The following is an 18045-nucleotide window of genomic DNA, read 5'->3' as shown; positions in this document are numbered from 1 at the left end:
TCTGGGTGCTCCAGTTTCTTCCCATCCTTCAACACATATGGGGTTTGTATGTGAATTGGGTATAATTGGGTGGCACGGGCTTGTGGGCCAGAAGGGCCTGTTACTGTGCTGTATGTGTAAGCTTAATTTAAAAAAAAATTAAATATTTAGTACCTAGTTTTTTTTTGTATACAAAGTACCTATTGGGCCAGAGGCAAGGAAGAATTTTGGTGTGTATGCACATTGTACAACGTGTAAGACAATAAATTATTGCCGTTATTATTATTATCACCATAAATGTTGCCTGAAGTGCCTACATTGAGAGGTGCACTGAACCAAGCTGGAAGCATAAACCTAAATTCTCCCAAGGTCACAGCTGTGTCAGCATTCATGCTTTTCAATTACACCAATCAAAAGCAAACTCTGCTAGTTGAATGAATGAAAAGAAGGATAAATTTGCCTTTGACAAATCAATCCCTTTCAGGATAAAATGCAAAAGAATCTTGCTGAACATTCCAGTCACTTCCTTAATTGCCCTTACCTGGTCAGGCAAGGGTTAGAACTCCAACATATTGGTCAAAAATATTCATCATTCTGGATGCAAGATAAGTTAATGAGCCTAGCATTTCATATATTTTATCCACTCAGCAGCAAACCAGTCACACATGGAATAATAAATCATCTTCAGGAGATGAATAGTGGATTCATAGAGTCAATATCATTTCTTTTGTAAAATACTCTGTACCTAGACTTCCAAAAGTTAAGTTCAAGTCTAAAAATGTCAGACATTTAATGTCTGCTAAATTCTACATTAGGGCAGAATTGCAATGAGGAAGCTTTCCTGCAGGATCAATTACCTAGACCTACAAAAGAATCCATCTTCAAACCTGAACTGTATTCATTAAAACAATCCTGCACAAAGACCTGCCAACTATGCACTAACTAAAGTTTTCTTTTTGCCTGCTGGTCCTAAAGACTACAGACTAAGAGGAAATTAGATTCATAAAAAATATAGGTCTGGTGAAAATGACTACATAGACCACTGGATTATATTTTATGCAATGTCTAAACTGCATTTTGCATGTACCCCATTAAACTGTTAAGTGAGAAATTCACAAGCATTAAGGAAAAGTAAAATGCAACCTTTTAATTTTTCAAATTAGCGCAAGGTAGCAATGAAATAAATATCTGAACTTTCAAATCCCCATTGGATCAAACGCTGGATTAGGAGTGCATGAACCATAACAGTCGCACAACACCTCAGCTCAAAGCCTGAAAGAGTGCTTTTATGAAGGGGAGAAACCCTCCAGGCAGTGAGGTCCAGGGGAAATTAAATTGTGGAGAGAGAGATAAGAACATAAGAAATAGGATCAGGAGTCGGCCATCCGGCCCATCAAGCCTGCTCTGCCATTCAATGAGATCATGGCTGATCTGATGATAGGCTCATCTCTACTTACCTGCCTTTTCCCCATGTCCTTTAATTTCCTTATTGTGTAAGAATCTGTCCTGCAGAGAGAGAGAGAGAGAGAGAGAGAGAGAGAGAGAGAGAGAGAGAGAGAGAGAGAGAGAGAAAGGAGGGAGAGAGAGAGGAGGGAGAGATAGAGGAGGGAGAGAGAGAGATTCAAGAGCAAAAGAGAAATAAAGTTTGAGGGGGTATATGTGAAGTGTGTATGCGTGAGCTAAGTTGATTGACCCCCTCTGACATCTTCCTAGCCTATGCAGACCAGTTTTGCACCATTTTGGACTGATAAGACATTGAAAAGGCCATTTCATAACAAAGTCTTGGGAGCAGATGATATCCCCACTGAAGTTCTAAAATGAGGCAGTAAAGAGCTTCAATCGAAAACCAAGAGAAGGCTAAAGGACCTTCAAGATGACAATAATTGCAATCAAGAAAAGAGGTAAGTTTAATCATGGAATTTATGAGAGGAGTCTCCTGTTGTCTGCCACCAGGGCCCTCCTCAACTGTCTCCTCTCACTGGCAGAAGAGTGGCTCACTGAACCACAGTGGAGATTCCATGATCTTGAGGCAGAACAGACGATACACCTCCTCCAACCTCATCTGTTGCACTCAATGCCCACAATGTGGAGAGACCAAGGGTAGTCTAGTGGCTGTTTTGCAGAACATCTGTGCTCTGTGTGCATGGTCCTTCATACATTTGGGAACATGTCATGACAACTTCCATACTTATACATGTCAATCTGTCCTCGTCTTCTCCATTGCCACAATAAGGAAGTGGAAACTTGACGAACACCTCAAATGGAATTGTCTCCACCCCAATGGTATACACAATAAATTTTCTATTTTCAGGTTTCCATTCTTTATCCATCTTTTCCCACTCCCACCAGGGTCTTTCTCCCTTTGTTCACCTTTTTCACTCCCTCTCTTGTTATTGAGATATTACCCTACACCACCTGGTTCCACCTATCACAAAAGACTCTCCCTCTCCTCTTGTTCCTAGCCATCTTCCCTCTATGCTCTCACTCATGATGTAGAACAGAGGTTCCCAATCTTTTTGTTCCTCTGTACCCCTTGGACATTCTTAAAGATTCCCGTGTACCCCTAAAAATTAAGGATAAAAAAACACAACATTGTGCAATCTGACTGCAGATTACAACACCATGTATTGTACAGTAGTGGTTATTCTCTCAGACCCAATGTACCCCCTGAAAGGTGCAGATGTACCACTGGGGGGTACATGTACCCCAGGTTAGGAACCCCTGATGTAGGATCTTGACCCAAAGCCACTCTTCTCTCTTTTCCCTCTGTAGATGCCGCTCCATCCTCTGAACTCTTCTGTCAGTTTGACTCCAGCATCTGTAGTCTCATGAGTCTACGGCAGACACAATGTCCGTTGTGCGACAACTCTGGGAGAACTGCAGGATGCCACATAGCCTATATGTGGCCTTTCTCAACCTACTCGAGCCTTTGGCTTTATCAGTTGGAAGGGATTGGGGAGCACTCTACTCAAGTATGCCTACCCATAGCAACTCATCTCCAGTTCACTTCATCCTAGCATACAATCTTTGACCTTAATTAAGAATGAATAACAGAGCAATCTCAGTGAAGATCAGTGTCAAACAAGACCGTGTCATTCCCCCAACAATTTTTCCAATCTATTTCACCCCAATGCTGCACCAACCACCATACCTCCCACAGGAGAGGAGGTCATCTTCAGAACAAAATAGGAACTGATTAACCTCCAGTGACTGCACTCCAGAACCAAAGTTGCTCGACTTCCAGGTGCAGCACGCAAAATGCTTGCATTTGATTGGCTTCAGAAATTGAGCTCAAAAATATTGTTGATTCTTTTACACGAGCCTCATTCATTGTTATGTAATAATACAGAAATGTAATATTACATGAAATTGTCTTCTGTGTGCCATAAGGCAAAGAGACACCATTAGTGTCACCTGGCGCCCCTTCCAATAAGAGAGAAGGAGAAGCAAAAGAGACTCTCTTCAGAGACACTGATTGTCTGTGGCTTCACCTCCAGCCTCTGCAACTGCACAGTCCCCTGTTCAATCCATTGGCAACCTGAGCTCCAGATTCAAAGCTCCGACATGATCAGGAAGCTGTTCAGTGCCAGAGACTCTTTGGGAGCCCTTCTTGCCCTCAGCACCCTCTCGAATTCTGGTTCCACAAGCCCCTCAATCCCAAGTCGCTGAATGCCTGCAGCCTGCGTGGGTCCCTCAGCCGTCGAGCCTCTTGCTGGTCCACTGCCACTCTAAGTCTCCGGATGACACTAAATTGGAGGGGGGGGGGTGCAAACTGTGAGGAAGATTCCAAGAAGCTGCAGGATGACTTGGACAGATCAGGAGACTGGGCAAATGGATGGCAGATATGATATAATGCAGATAAATATAAGGTTATCTCTTTTGGGAGTGATAATAGGAAAGCAGATTATCTGAATGGTGAGAAATTAGAAGGGAAGGTACAATGCAATCTGGGGGTCATGGTGCATCAGTCACTGAAGAATGGAATGCAGGTACAGCAGGCAGTAAAGAAAGCAAACAGCACGTTGGCCTTTATTGCAAGAGGTTTTGAATATAGAAGCTAGAAGTCATAGTGCAGTTTTCGAGGACTTTGGTGAGGTCACACTTTAAGTTTTGGTCTCATAATCTGACAAAGGGCATTCTTGGCTGATCTCTGGGACGGCGGGAGTGATGTAAAAAGAAAGACTGGATAGACCACGGTTATACTGATCCAAATTTAGAATATTGTGAGGAGATTTCATTGAGACATGATCATTTCTGTTAGGACTGGAAAGATTCAATGCAGAGAGAATGTTGTGGATGTTGGGGAATCCCAGAACAAGGGTTCACAGTCTAAAAAGAAAGTGCCCATTTAGGACTGAGATGAGGAGAAACCTTTCACACAGAGAGTTGTAAACATTGGGAGCACCCTGTCACAGAAAGTTGTTGAGGCCTGTTCATTAGATATATTCAGAAGAGAGTTGGATGTGGCATTATGGGATCGGGGTGTGGAGAGAAAGTAGGAATAGGAGACTGAGGTCACAATTAGCCATGATCATGAATGATGAAAGAGAGAGAGAGCCAAGTGTGGGGGCAAACAGAAACCTCTCTGAATGGAGAGGAAAGGGGGTGGTGTCTCTCTTTCCCTATCCCTATCTCCTTTCCTTCAGCTCTCCACTCCCTTCCCTCTTCATTCAAAGAGCTATCCCCTCCCACATCACCTCAGCATTTTTTCTCTTCTGCCCTCCCACCTTTATCCACCTCCCTTTTGCCTGTTGTCCTGTGTTCCTTCCACTTCCCCTTCTTCCCTCTTCTCCACCTTTTTAATTCAGCTACCTGTCTGCTTTTTGCTCATACAGTACTTTGACAAAGGGTTCAGGCCCAAACCGTTGGTTATCTCTCTTTCTATGAACCCTGCATGACCTGCTGAGTTCCCCTAGCACTATTGTGTATTATACACAGAATTGGAGAAGTCATTATCGATCCAGAAAAAATATCGTTAAGTGGCAGTAAGAGAGATGGGAAGAGAGTTGGGTGGATCTGGGAAATAAGATAAACCATGTTCAGAAAAGCAAAACATGTACTTGAATAAGGAAAGATAACTGCAGAGATAGCATCAGTAAGAAAAGAAGATCTGAAGATTATGATGGGGACAGTACTCAATACAACAGAAAGATTCTATTACAAAGGATTTTATACCTTTCACATATATTTTGATGGGGAAATTTTTGGGGGGCATTGTAATAAAGTATGAATGATAATATAGTTCAATATTATTTTTTGAGTGGAACACAAAAATCTGCAGCTGCTGTGATTGTAGTAAAGTTCCTTGAAGAAGTGCTCGGGTGTGAAAAGTCAGATATATATCTTTACCTTCCAAGGATGCTGCAAAACCTGCTGAGTTCCTCCAGCATTTTGGTACAATTTTATTTTTTCTCCCACTTTTATCTCTACTTTCTTTTTATCCAAATTGTTAGCCTTGCCAAAAGGCAGTCTTGTTTGCTGAAGCAATCCTCCAGCATCTTATACATCAGCCAATCTTGTCGTGAAACTGCACCATGAGCATTCCGCACCCCCCCCCCCCCACCCAATGGAGATCGCAGTCAGAAGTTACCACATCCTTACTCACCTGTGTATACTTGATTCCCTTACCCAATTTTACTCTAGTGTCATCAGTGACACTGGCTGCTGCTCCTGTTCAAATCAGCTGGCTGACTTAGTTCCTAGAACCTCAGCATTAGATCTGATGCTTCTTTCAGCTAAACAAGCCAGTGTCACAGGGCACTGCAGCATATTCAGTCAACTGTGGGAGATGTGGAGCTGTTAATGTCTATGCAATGAAAGCATTAGTTAAATTAAGCAATTTAGTGGGGATTTTTGATTAACACGGCAGTCATCCTAAAAGCCCTAAACTATTTCCATCCCATTAACAATATGACTGGATACGTACTGATAATTTGAGAAAGCTCGCAGCAAATCTTCAGTCTTAAATCCTGAAGGAAAGTCGTAGATCTCAACAATGTGGGAGAATTCAGAATCATCTATTTCTTGCTCAGATGGTTGGTAGCTGTAGTAATTGAAGGGAGGATCTTGAATACTCTTCTTCGACTTGCTGTCAGCAGTTAACTGAAAGAGGAAAGACAAGAAGTTCAGGCTCAAATAACAGAAAGTTTGATTCAAACAAAAACCGATACTTCCCACAGCGAGAAATAGTAACAAATAACAGAGGTTACATGAGGAACAAGACCTCATATTCCATCTGGGCACCCTCCAACCGGACGGCATTAACATCAACTTCTCTGATTTCTGCTTGACCACTCCCCGTTCTCCCTCTCCTCCCCATACCTCGGTCTCCTTTCCTCCTGCTCTTCATCCCCTTTTCTCTCCATTCTGAGAGCTACTCTGTCACCTCAGCATTTTTCTCCTCTGCTCTCCCCCCCCCCCACCCCATACCCACCTATGACCTCTTGTCTGTGACCCAGTATCATTTTATTCAGGCTCCTGCCTGTGTTTTGCTCACGCCTTGATGAAGGACCCAAGCCTGAAACATTGGTTATGGATCTCTATCTTTGCTACATAAAGAATGGTGCATGACCTGCTGAGTTTCTCCAGTATTTCAGAATCAGATTTATTGGGAACATGACAATAATTTACATTTTTCTGCAGATTAAAATCTGCAGATATTTAAAAATTGAGGAGAAAGATAGCAAGTCCATTTCGAGTTTGTGCACAGGCTTTGCAGACAGACAGCTGCATCAAGACCTCGTCAACAGAACCAATAGATTATTCACCTAAGTGAAGCAAACTATAATTACAATAAATAAATGCACCGAGTCAATGTTGGGGAAGGAAGGGGAGTGTTTGCTTATTTTAAATACTGTGCTTCATCTCTGAAAAGACAACATTGTGGCATGTTAACACTCATGCTAATTGGATTTCTCTACTGAGTGTGTCACATTGAGGTGCTGCATTATCCTCCTGTCAAAAGAAACAAATAGGCACAGCATTTGAAGAAACATGATAATGCAGAATAATAGATGGATGGCAAGGTGCAGCAATCACTGCAATTCAAATCAACAAATCGGAGCTGTGAGCCGCTGAGGCAAAAAACTCGAGTGGCTTTTAGGGATTTAAATTCGACCTTAAAAATAAATTATGGCCCTCTGCTCATTTCCTATCATGGAATCTAATCATTATTATGGCCTCAATGAAAGGAAAATTGTAAAAAAGCTAAGCTGAAAGTATTTCAGTTATGGTAAGACGCTTGAAGGTCCTCCTCTATGACCAATTTGACAGTGATAGCCTTCACAGGAAAAACCTGCAAAGCTTTGGAAAAAGTTGTATTTTACGTATTTTAATGAATTTTGTTTAAAGTTACCAGTTTTGTGGAGGAACTTGAAAAGGTGGGCAATAGCTGTTTAGACTGCAAAATAGTTAGACGACTGACTAGACCAGTCATACTCAACAGGGGTCCTTGGCACCTCCCTGGGGGCCTCAGCACATTTAAGTAACATAAATACTTTTTTATTTAGTCGGTAGGAGAGTACTGAAGAAATCAAAATGACTGCTTCACAGGGAAAGGGGCCTATAAACTTTGAGCAGAAACCTACGAGGGACCCATCGCCAAAACAAAAAGGTTGAGAATGGCTGGACTAGACAGTTTAAAGACAGAATTTTGGTAGCTCATTGGAGCAGGCTGCAAATGGATGGGCTTTCCCTAAGCTAATAATGTGCATATCTGATACTAATGATGTCCCAGGGGATCAGGATAAGATCCATTGTATTTGATCTGCAGATGTTGGGGTGTGCTATTCAAGTTTGTAGATGATACCAAGCAAGTATTGTACAGGAGTACACTGCTGCTCCAAGTAAATGTTGATACCTTTCAGGGATGAGTGCTCATTTGGCAAATGATATTCAACTTGGAAAAGCCATGTTTTACAGTAATTAAAATTTACATTGTGCCACATCATTGTGCAAAACATAGGAGACATAAAAATTGAAAGTTGTCAAGAGAAAGAGAGAGGGAGAGAGGGAAAGAGAATTGTGAAGCACTGTCTAAAGATTCACCAATGGAGTGAAGATTCAATTACAAGTTCTGGGGTGTATTTACAGGACAATTACTACAACATAAAGACTCTATTTTGCCCTTGCATGAGCCTTTAGTCAGGATTTAGAAAACTGAACGATTTTAATTTCTCTCCCTGGAGACGTTTATTGAAACTTTGATAATGGTGCAGAGCATACTTGCTTGATTAAATCTCGATTTAAAACAGACCGCCTGCATATTTTCAGAAGGCAAAGACATAGTGTTGTTTTGATTGAGTTTTATAAAATGGGTGAAAATTCCAAGACTACTCAGAACCCAAATGAATGAGAGAACCAAGTTTTAAAATATTTGTTTGCACATGATGGGCATGAGAGAGAGAATAGATTACAAGGAAATAAGAGTGGGACAGGGTTAGGTAGGAAAACTTGGCTGAATGGTGCAGGAACAACAACCACCTTGTACTCAATGTCACCAAAATTATGGAGATGATTGTTGACTTCAGAAAAGGAAAGCCAGAGGTTTACAATCCAGTGATCAGTGGGGGATCAGAGATGGAGAGGGAGAGGGAGAGCAAATTTAAGTTTTTCACAGGATTTTCCCTAGACCCAACACACCAATGGCATCATGAAGAAAGCATGTCAGCACCTCTACTTCCTCAGGAATTTGTGGAGGTTTAGTATGACATCAGAAATCCTGGCAAATTTCTACAGAGGTGTGGTGGAAAGCGTACTCACTGGCTGCATCACGGTCTAGTATGGAAACACCAATATCCCTGAGTGTAAAGCCCTCCAAAAGATAGTGGACACAGCCCAGGACATCACAGGCAAAATCCTCCCCACAAATGAGTACATCGACAGGGAATGCAGCCGTCAGAGAGCAGCAGCAATCATCAAAGACCCACATCATCCAGCATACACTCTGTTCTCATTGCATTAATCAGGAAAGAGGTATAGGTCCTACAAGACTCTCACCATCAGTTTCAGGAACAGCTGCTACCCCTCCACCATCAGACTCCTCAACAACAAACTCAATCAAAGACTCATTTAAGGACTCTTACTTGTGCACTTTATTGATTTTCTTTTTGTTCTCTCTGTATTGCACAGTCAGTTTGTTTACATTTCTTTGCTTGTTTTATGCTGTGTACAGTTTATTTTTTGCACTACCAATTAGTGATAATTCTGCTGCGCCTGCAGGAAAAAGAATCTCAGGGTTGTAGGTGATGTCGTCTGTGAACTCTGACAATACATCTGAAATCTGTATCCGTCTTGAGGGTTGGCATGCATACAAGAGGAATATAAGAACAGGGATGTAATGTTAAGGCTTTATAAAGCATTGGTGAGACCTCACATAATATTGTGAGCAGTTTTGGGCTCCTCATTTAAGAAAGGATGTGCAGATGTTGGAGAAGATTCAAAGGTGGTTCACAAGGATGATCCCGGGAATGAAGGGGTATTAATATGAAGAACCTTTGATGGCTCTTGGTCTATACGGTGAATTTTAGGAGAATGGGGGTGGGAGGCCCACATTGAAACATTTTGAATTTTGAAGGGCATGTCAGAGCAGATGTAGAAAGGTGTTTCCCATGGTGGGAGAGGCCAGGACAAGAGGTCTATCACAACTTCAGGATTGACGGGCGTTTGTCCACTTTGAACAGAGATACAGAGGAATTTATTCAGCCAGAGGGTGATGAATTGGTAGAATCTGTTGCCACAGGTAGTTGTGGAGGCCAAGTCATTGTGTGTATTTAAGGAAGAGATTGATTGATTCTTGATTAGCCAGGGTATCAAAGATTATGGGGAGAAGGCCAGGCAGTGGGGGTGAGTGGGAAAATGGATTAGCCCATGATTAAATGGTGGGGCAGACTTGATGGGCCAAACAACCTATTTATGGTCCCATGGTCAATGGAACAAATGGGTGCCTCTTAATGCAAGAGAATACAAAACACAAAACATGAGACCTATTAAATAAAAGCATAATACTGGAGAAACTCAGCAGGTCAAACAGTGTACCTTATATAGCAAAGATAAAGATACATATGAACAAAATGTATGACCTCTAAAGCTGAGAGGCAGTGAGAGTTGTGAAGAGGTCGAAGAGGGTGCAAGAGCATACAGGCAGCCAAAGTGAGTGAATGACGATTTGCCGTTGGACTATATTGTTAAGATATTTGGAAACAATTCACTAGTGTTAAAACAGAAGAAAAATAAGATTTTTTTTATGTGTTGAGAAGATCAGCAATTTAAACAAGAAAGTGCAGATGCTGAATAAAGAATGAATAAAGTGCTGAATAAACTCAGCAGGTCATGCAACATCTATTGGAATCATTCCCATTGTTTGCCTATTACTTTCTATGGATGTTGCGTGACTTGCTGAGTTTCTCCAGCATGCTTTTGAGAGATCAACAAGTATTGCTCTTTAAATTGGTGTACATGCTTCATTGAAAATCAACAGGCATATTCAACAAAGAACTGACAGGTTAAATAGTATTTATTTTATTGCAGCAGGTTTTGATTGTGTCTTACTGCAACAATATAGGGCCTTGATGAGGCTACATCAAAAATACTGCATCATGGATGTGTCCCTCTATTGATGCCCAGGACGTCACAGGCAAAACCAAGCCCAACATCGAGAACATCTACAGGGAATGCTACCATTGGATAGCAGCAGCAATCATCGAGGATCCACACCACACAGCACATGTTCTGTTCTCGCTGCTGCCATCAGGAAAGAGATATAGGTGCCGCAAGACTCGCATCAGCAGGTTCAGGAATAGCTGCTACCCCTCCACCCTCAGACTCCTCAACAACAAACTCAATCAGGGTCTCATTTAAGGACTCTCACTTTTGCATTTATTGTTTGGTTTTATTCTCCCCTCTGTATTGCACAGTTGTTTACATTTGTTTACATGTGCACGTTGTGTACAGTTTTTTTTGCACTACTAATAAGTGGTAATTCTGCCTGGCCTGCAGGATAAAGAATCTCAGGGCTGTATGTGATGTCATGTATGGACACTGACAATAAATCTGAAATCTGAAGGGGACATCTTTGGTGGGCAGACTGCAACAAGAATACATCAGTTGCTTCCTAGGATGGGCTGGCAGCAGGGAAATTGTTCCATGAGGAGAAATTAAGCAGGTTGGGCAACAGACTTTACATGAGTGATCACACAGAAACCCAAAAGGTTGACCATTCCCTTTCTCCACTGAAGTAAAATATGAAAGATTACAGACAACATGGTTGAAGTAAAAACACAACGCTGGAGAAACTCAGCAGGTCAAACAGTGTACTTTATATAGCAAAGATAAAGATACATCACCAAAGTTATGTTGTTTGAGCCCTTCATCAAGGTAGGGCCTCAAGCCCAAAATGTTGGTAATGTATTTTTATCTTTGCTATATAAAGTACACTGTTTGACCTGCTGAGTTTCTCCAGCATGTTGTTTTTACTATTCTCCACTGATGCTTTTCGACCCAGAGTGTTCTTCCAGTAGATTATGGCTTTATCCAGATTTCAGCATCAGTAGTTTTTCTTGTACACAATTCTGAAGCAGCTCAACAAGGTCGATGCAGGGATGTTTACCCTGGATGGTAATTTTGAAACTGGATCAAGTCTCAGAAGAAATGGTCAGCCACTCAGGATATAGAGGAAAAGAATTTTCTTTACCCAGAGAAAAGCAACCCACTGTAGATGTGAAATTCACTACCTATGAGGGCTGTGGAGCCTTAGTTGCTGAGAATATCCCAGATAGATGAATTTGGTATGATAAGGGAGTCAAAGGATTTGGAATCAGTGGAGGAAAGTGGTATTGAGATAAAAAGATCAGCCATGATCTTACTGGACAGGGAGCAGAGGTTGAATTGGCTACTCTTGCTTCTAATTTTTCCTTGTGCCTCAGTTGTCAGCCTTAGCCCTTTGAAAAACATTCTCATTTATGTGGTAAAGATCATAGTTGAAGGTACAATCCAAGTCGATAGGAACATTTTGCAGTAATGAGGGAAGGTTGCATTGGTAGGAGGTTCTATCATTTGGATAAGATTCCGAACCACTGTCCAGTCTGACCTTTCAGGTGCATTTCTCATACGAACATATGGCCCCTCAAGCCTGCTCCACCATTCAATGGCTGATCTGATGGCAGGCTCATCACCTACCGACCTTTTCCTCGTATCCCTTTATTCCCCTACAATGTAAAAATCTATCGAAGTTTAAATATATCCACTGCTTCAATAGGCAGCAAATTCCACAGATTTACTAACCTCTGGGAAAAGCAATTCCTCCTCATCTCTGTCCTAAATCTATTGCCCTGAATCTTCAGGTCATACATTTAGAGGTCATACATTTTGTTCCCTAGTTCTGGTCTCCCCTACCAATGTAAACAATTTACCTACCTCTACATTTCATCATTTTAAATGTTTCTATAAATTCCCCTCTCATTCTTCTAAATTTCAGCGAGTTCAGTTCCCAAACAACTCATTCTCTCCTCATAGGCTAGCCCCCTCATCTTCGGAATCAATCGGGTGAACCTCCTCCGCAGAGCTTCCAAAGCTAGTGGTTCCTTTCTCAAGAAAGGAGACTGGAACTGCACGCGGTATCCAGATGTTGCCTCAACAGTACCCTTGTACAGTTGCAGCATTACCTCCCTGCTCCTAAACTCATTTCATTTGCCTACTTGATAACCTGCTGCTCTTGCAAACCAATCTTTTGCGATTCATGCACAAGCACTCCCAGGTCCTTCTGCACATCAGCATGCTACAATCACTTATCCTATCGATATCTCCCCGCAGACTCTCCATATCCTCTGAACAATTTGCTTTCTCACACAATTTAATGTCATCAGCAAAACTCTCAAAACAATCGAGTTCTCCAGGAATCCTGATGGAAGTTTTCCAAAGGTGAAATATTGCTGTTAAACATGAGATTCATTCAACAGTATCTACCATTACACGGCTGCAAAAGCCACATTCATTGCACCTCAAGCGTACCTCATTGGTCGTAGAGGGCTATTGGATGTTCTGGAGTCAGAGAAATCTCCATATAAATGAAAATTCTCTTCTACTTTTGCTTAATGGACTTACTTTAGAATCAGCACACAGAGTGCGTGAATTGCCCCAAAACTCTTATCTGATACCAAATTCTTTCATTGAAACATCTGTTCCCCAATTATGATCAGCCCAGTGAACATCACCAGTCTGCATTTTGAAGATAATAAAAAAACACTTCTTCATATGTATCTTTGAGAAGATATAATTACTCCACAAATTGCCTATGTGGTCATGAGTTTTCTGCTTATGTGTGTAGAACAAAAGTACATATTGTTGAATCTGATTGGAACCTTGCATTGGCTTCAAATCAGAAATACCTTAGAATGCTTTATGGTGCCGAGAAGAACAAAAAGCAAGCTTCCACATTTTACTATCAAGCTTTCATTTGTGCTTTGAACGTAAACACCAGAATGAACATTACAACCAGAAAATAAACTTGAAAGGAGCGCAGTAAAATGAATCTATCATTCTGACACACAGAACTGATGAAGCATTCCAGCTTAGTTAGAACATATGAATGAAAGTTGCTGATCAAGAATGTTACCAACATTACAAAAAAAGCATGATAAATAGGCAATCCAAAGCTGTCACTGCCACTGTCGCAGGGTGTGAGAGATGATTTTGTGTTGTGTACAGTGCCATCCTTCAGCTCTTGTACATCTGCTACCATTGGCAGCTGATCTTGCAGCCACCATGCTCTTATCCTCTCCCTCCAGCTTGTCCTCTCCTTAGCTGGTTCCAAAGCCACATTTCCAAAATCTGACAGATTTTATTTTCATGAGGCCTTCTTCTCACACCATCTCCAAGCACTGGGCATCCAATACGACTATCCTCATTGCTCTTGGGAAACAAACAAACTCTTCCCATTCTGACCACAAAACATGAGTGGAATTGGTCCATTTGGCCCATCAAGTGTGCCCACTATTTGATCATGGCTGATTTACTATCCTTTTCCTGCCTTCTCCTGGTACCCTTGACTCCCTTCCTTGTCGAGAACTTATCTACCCCCGTCTTGAATATATCCAATTGTGGTCTTCATAGCCATCTGTGGCAATGAATTCCACACATTCACCATCCCATGGGTAAAGAACTTCCTCCTTGTCTCTGTTCTAAACAGACATTTATGTATTCTAAGTCTGTGCCCTCTGGTCCCAGACCCCCCAATTCAGCTTGATGGTTACAGACTGAAAGAAGAATTTTATTTTTCCAAGCAATAAACAGGTCTTCAAAGATAATTAATAATTAACATACACAACTGTCTTGTGTTCTATATGCAAAGCAGTGCCTTCAAACTTAGCTTTCCAATCTGGGGGATTCCAGGACAAGTTTCGAGCCTTGAAACGTAACCATTTCACAGCTGTGAAGCAGTATTGCAAGATATTCGCCTCTATGCACAGTGTATCTTTATTCTTCAACACAAACCCATAGGATTTCACTTCATCAAAAGAATCAGTTTTGTTTTATCTTACTTATCTGCTTTAAAAACAATCTGTCTGCTCAATGTAGCCACATGGGGCGGAGAGAAGGGAACAGTTCATTAGATCAATTGAGCATTAAGAGCATTAAGGCTGAGCTCCTTCCACTTTGCTTTTGCAAAGACCTTTAATGTGGGCACTGGAAGATTATTTGAAAACTGTGGTCTTAAAATCTCAGCCAGATCACACAAGCAGATGTGGCTGTTATTGAAACTTGGCTGGAGGAAGGGTATAAGATTGGCTGATGCAAGTACCGGGGTTTAGGTGTTTTAAAAAGAATAGGATGGGGGGTTGGGGAAGAGTTGCGTTACCAGTCAAGGATGGTATCACAGCTATAGAAAGGGAGGACACTGCAGAGGTGTGAGTGGAAGTCAGAAGTAGGAAGGGAGCTAGCATTGTATTGGGAGTAGTCCATAGGGCCCCAGATAGTCCCGGGACACAGAGGAGCAGATAAGCAGGCAGATTTTGGAATGGAGCAGGAAATACAGGGTGGTTTGAACTTCCCTAATATTGACTGGAAGAGGGATAGATGGGGCTGCATTTGTCAGGTGTGTACAAGAAGGATTCCTGACACAGTATGTGGACCAGTCGACTAGAGGTGAGGCCACACTGGATCTGGTTCTGGGGAAGGAACCTGGTCAGGTGGAGGACCTCTCAGTGGGGGAGCATTTAGGTGAGAGTGACCACAACTCCCTTAGTTTCAACATAGTTATGGAAAAGGATATAAACAGTCAAACTGGGAAAGTACTTAATTGGGGAAGGGCTAATTATGAAGAGATGAGGCAGTAACAAGCGAAAATAAATTGGAAACAGATATTTAAGAGTGAAAACACAAAAGTAATGTGGAGGAAGTTTAGGGACCACTTGAGCAGGACAAGGAAAAGATGGTAGGAAAAGGGAACTGTGGTTGATAAAACAGGTCAGGCAACAAGTCAAGAGGAAGAAGGAAACATACATTAGGTATAGGAAGCAGGATACAGGAAAGGCTCATGAGAAGTATATGGCAGCCAGGAAAAAGCTTAGGAGAGATTGAAAGGAGCATGAGAAGGCCTTGGCATGTAGAGTTTAGGAGAACCCCAAGGCGTTCTATGTTTATGTGATGAATGGAAGGATGACGAGAATGAAGGTGGGGCCACTAAAGGTTAAGGAAGGCAACGTGTGCCTGGAGGTGGAGGAGGTTGGGAGGTCTTAATTGAATATTTTGCGTCAGTATTCATAAGAGAAAAGGACCTTGATCACAATGAGGACAAAATTGAACAGGCCTGTATGTTGGACAATATGGAGATTAAGGAAGTGGAAGTTTTGGATCTTCTTAAATACATCAAGATTGATAAGTCACTGGTGCTGGACAAGATAGACCCCAGGCTGCTGTGGGAAGTGGAAGAAGAGATAGATGGGGCAGTAGCTATGATCTTTGAATCCTCTTTGGCTGCAGGAAAGGTGCTGGAGGATTGGAGAATGGCTAATGTAGTCCCCTTCTTTAAGAAAGGTAATAGGGAGAATCCTGGGAATTATAGACTGGTGAGTCTTATGTCAATGGTGTGTAAACTAATGGAGAGGATTCTTAAGGATAGGATCTACGAGCATTTGGAGAAGTTCAGTCAACTCAAGGATAGTCAGCAAGGCTTTGTGAAGGGAAGGCCATGTCTCACGAGTCTATTTGAGTTTTTCAAGGAGGTAACAAAAGAAATTGATGAGGGTAGGGTGGTAGATGTGGTCTACATGGATTTTAGCAAGGCATTTGACAACGTCCCTCACAAGAGACTCATCCAGAAAGTCATGAGGCACGGGATCAGTGGAACTTTGGCAGTATGGATAAAAAATTGGCTTGTAGGAAGAAAGCAGAAAGTAGTAGTGGAAGGAAAGTATTCTGCCTGGAGGTCAGTGACTCAGGGAACTGTCTGGGATCCCTGGTCTTTGTGATTTTTATAAATGACCTGGATGAAGAGGCGGATGGATGGTTCAGTAAATTTGCAGATGACACGAAGATTGGAGGAGTAGTGGATCGAGTTGAAAGTTGTTGAAGGTTACAAGATGATATAGACAGGATGGAGATTGGGCACAAAAGTGGCAGATAGAGTTCAATCCGGATAAGTGTGAAGGCTGAGTACAGGGTTAATTGTCAGTTACTTAAGAGGGTGGATAAATAGAGGGAATTTGCGGTGCAAATCTATGCATCCCTCAAGGTCGCTGAACAGGTTGATAGGATAGTTAAGAAGGCCTATGGAATGCTGGGATTCGTTAATAGGGACATTGAATTCAGGAGTAGAGAGGTCATGTAACAACTCTATAAATCTTTAGTCAGACCACACTGGTCACCTCAATATAGGAAGGATATGGAAACTATGGAGAGGGTCCAGAGGAGATTACCAGGATGTTGCCTGGATTGGAAAATGTTTAATGAGGCAAGGTTAGCAGAGCTGGGACTTTTTTCTTTTGAGCATAGAAAGATGAGAGGAGAATTGTTAGAGGTCTACAAGATTATGAGAGACATGGATAGGGTGGACAGTCAGGACCTGTTTCCAATGGGAAGGATCAGCAAATACCAGAGGACATATGTACAAAGATAAGGGAGAGAAGTTTAGGGGAGATATCAGGGGTACTTTTTTTTACTTAGAGAATTGTGGGTGTCTGGAATGCCTTGCTGGGGATGGTGGTGGAAACTGAAACATTGGGCACATTTAAGAGACTCTTAGACAGACACATGGATGAAAGAAAAATAGAGGGTTATGGGGTAGGGAGGGTTTCATACTTTTTTTTTAGGAAGGGATATATGGATCAGTGCAACACTGAGGGCTGAAGGGTCTATAACCTGCTGTATTGTTCTATGACTGCTATCTATAAATCCTTCAATTAGTGCAACAAGTATTCGTGCAACAATAACATCATCTACAGTGGGTTGTGCATAAAAGGGGCAATGAGTCAGCATACAGGAGAGAGATTGAAAACTTGCCCAAATGGTGCACCAACAGCAAACTCGCACTTGATGTAGCCAAAAACAAGGAGCTGACTGTGGATTTTAGGAGGGGAAAATCGGCAGTGTATGATCCAGTGATCATTGGGGGGTCAGAGGTGGGGAGGGTGACCACTTTTAAATACCTGTGAGTCCCCTATCTTGGAGGATATTTGGGATATATGGGTGGCATGGGCTTGTGGGCCAGAAGGCCAGTTACTATGCTAAATGTTCAAAAATTTAAAAAAATTAAAAATTTAAATTTAAATAATATTAATTTAAATCAGTTATTATGGCCTGCTGTGCAAGGTTAGATGTGATGAAAAAAAAAATATTCTTCATGTCTCCATTTAACTAAAATTGAACCAAGACAGATTTCTTTATTGTCATGTAATTGTACAAATTTCAGATTTATTGTCAGAGAACACACATGACATTACATGCAACCCTGAGAATCTTTTTCCTGTGAATGAGGCAGAATTATCACTTATTGATAGTGCAAAAAAAAAACTGCACTCAAAGTACACATGTAAACAAATAAAGAAATCTAAATAACTGACTATTCAATACAGG

General features: G+C 41.7%; 1 protein-coding gene across 13 annotated transcripts in view; it reads right to left on the bottom strand.

Annotated features, from left to right (window-relative positions):
• r3hcc1l (R3H domain and coiled-coil containing 1-like) overlaps positions 1-18045 on the bottom strand; it is a 271007-nt gene that overhangs the window by 114593 nt on the left and 138369 nt on the right. For all 13 annotated transcript variants that reach the window (XM_069900333.1, XM_069900332.1, XM_069900340.1 and 10 more), the window contains one exon: positions 5906-6081. In XM_069900333.1, coding sequence (XP_069756434.1) covers positions 5906-6081 — 176 coding nt within the window. The remainder of the gene's footprint in view (positions 1-5905; positions 6082-18045) is intronic.

This window comes from Narcine bancroftii, chromosome 10 (assembly GCF_036971445.1).
Source record: "Narcine bancroftii isolate sNarBan1 chromosome 10, sNarBan1.hap1, whole genome shotgun sequence".
In the NCBI taxonomy this organism is placed as follows: Eukaryota; Metazoa; Chordata; class Chondrichthyes; order Torpediniformes; family Narcinidae; genus Narcine; species Narcine bancroftii.
This window is presented reverse-complemented; position numbering and strand designations above follow the sequence as displayed.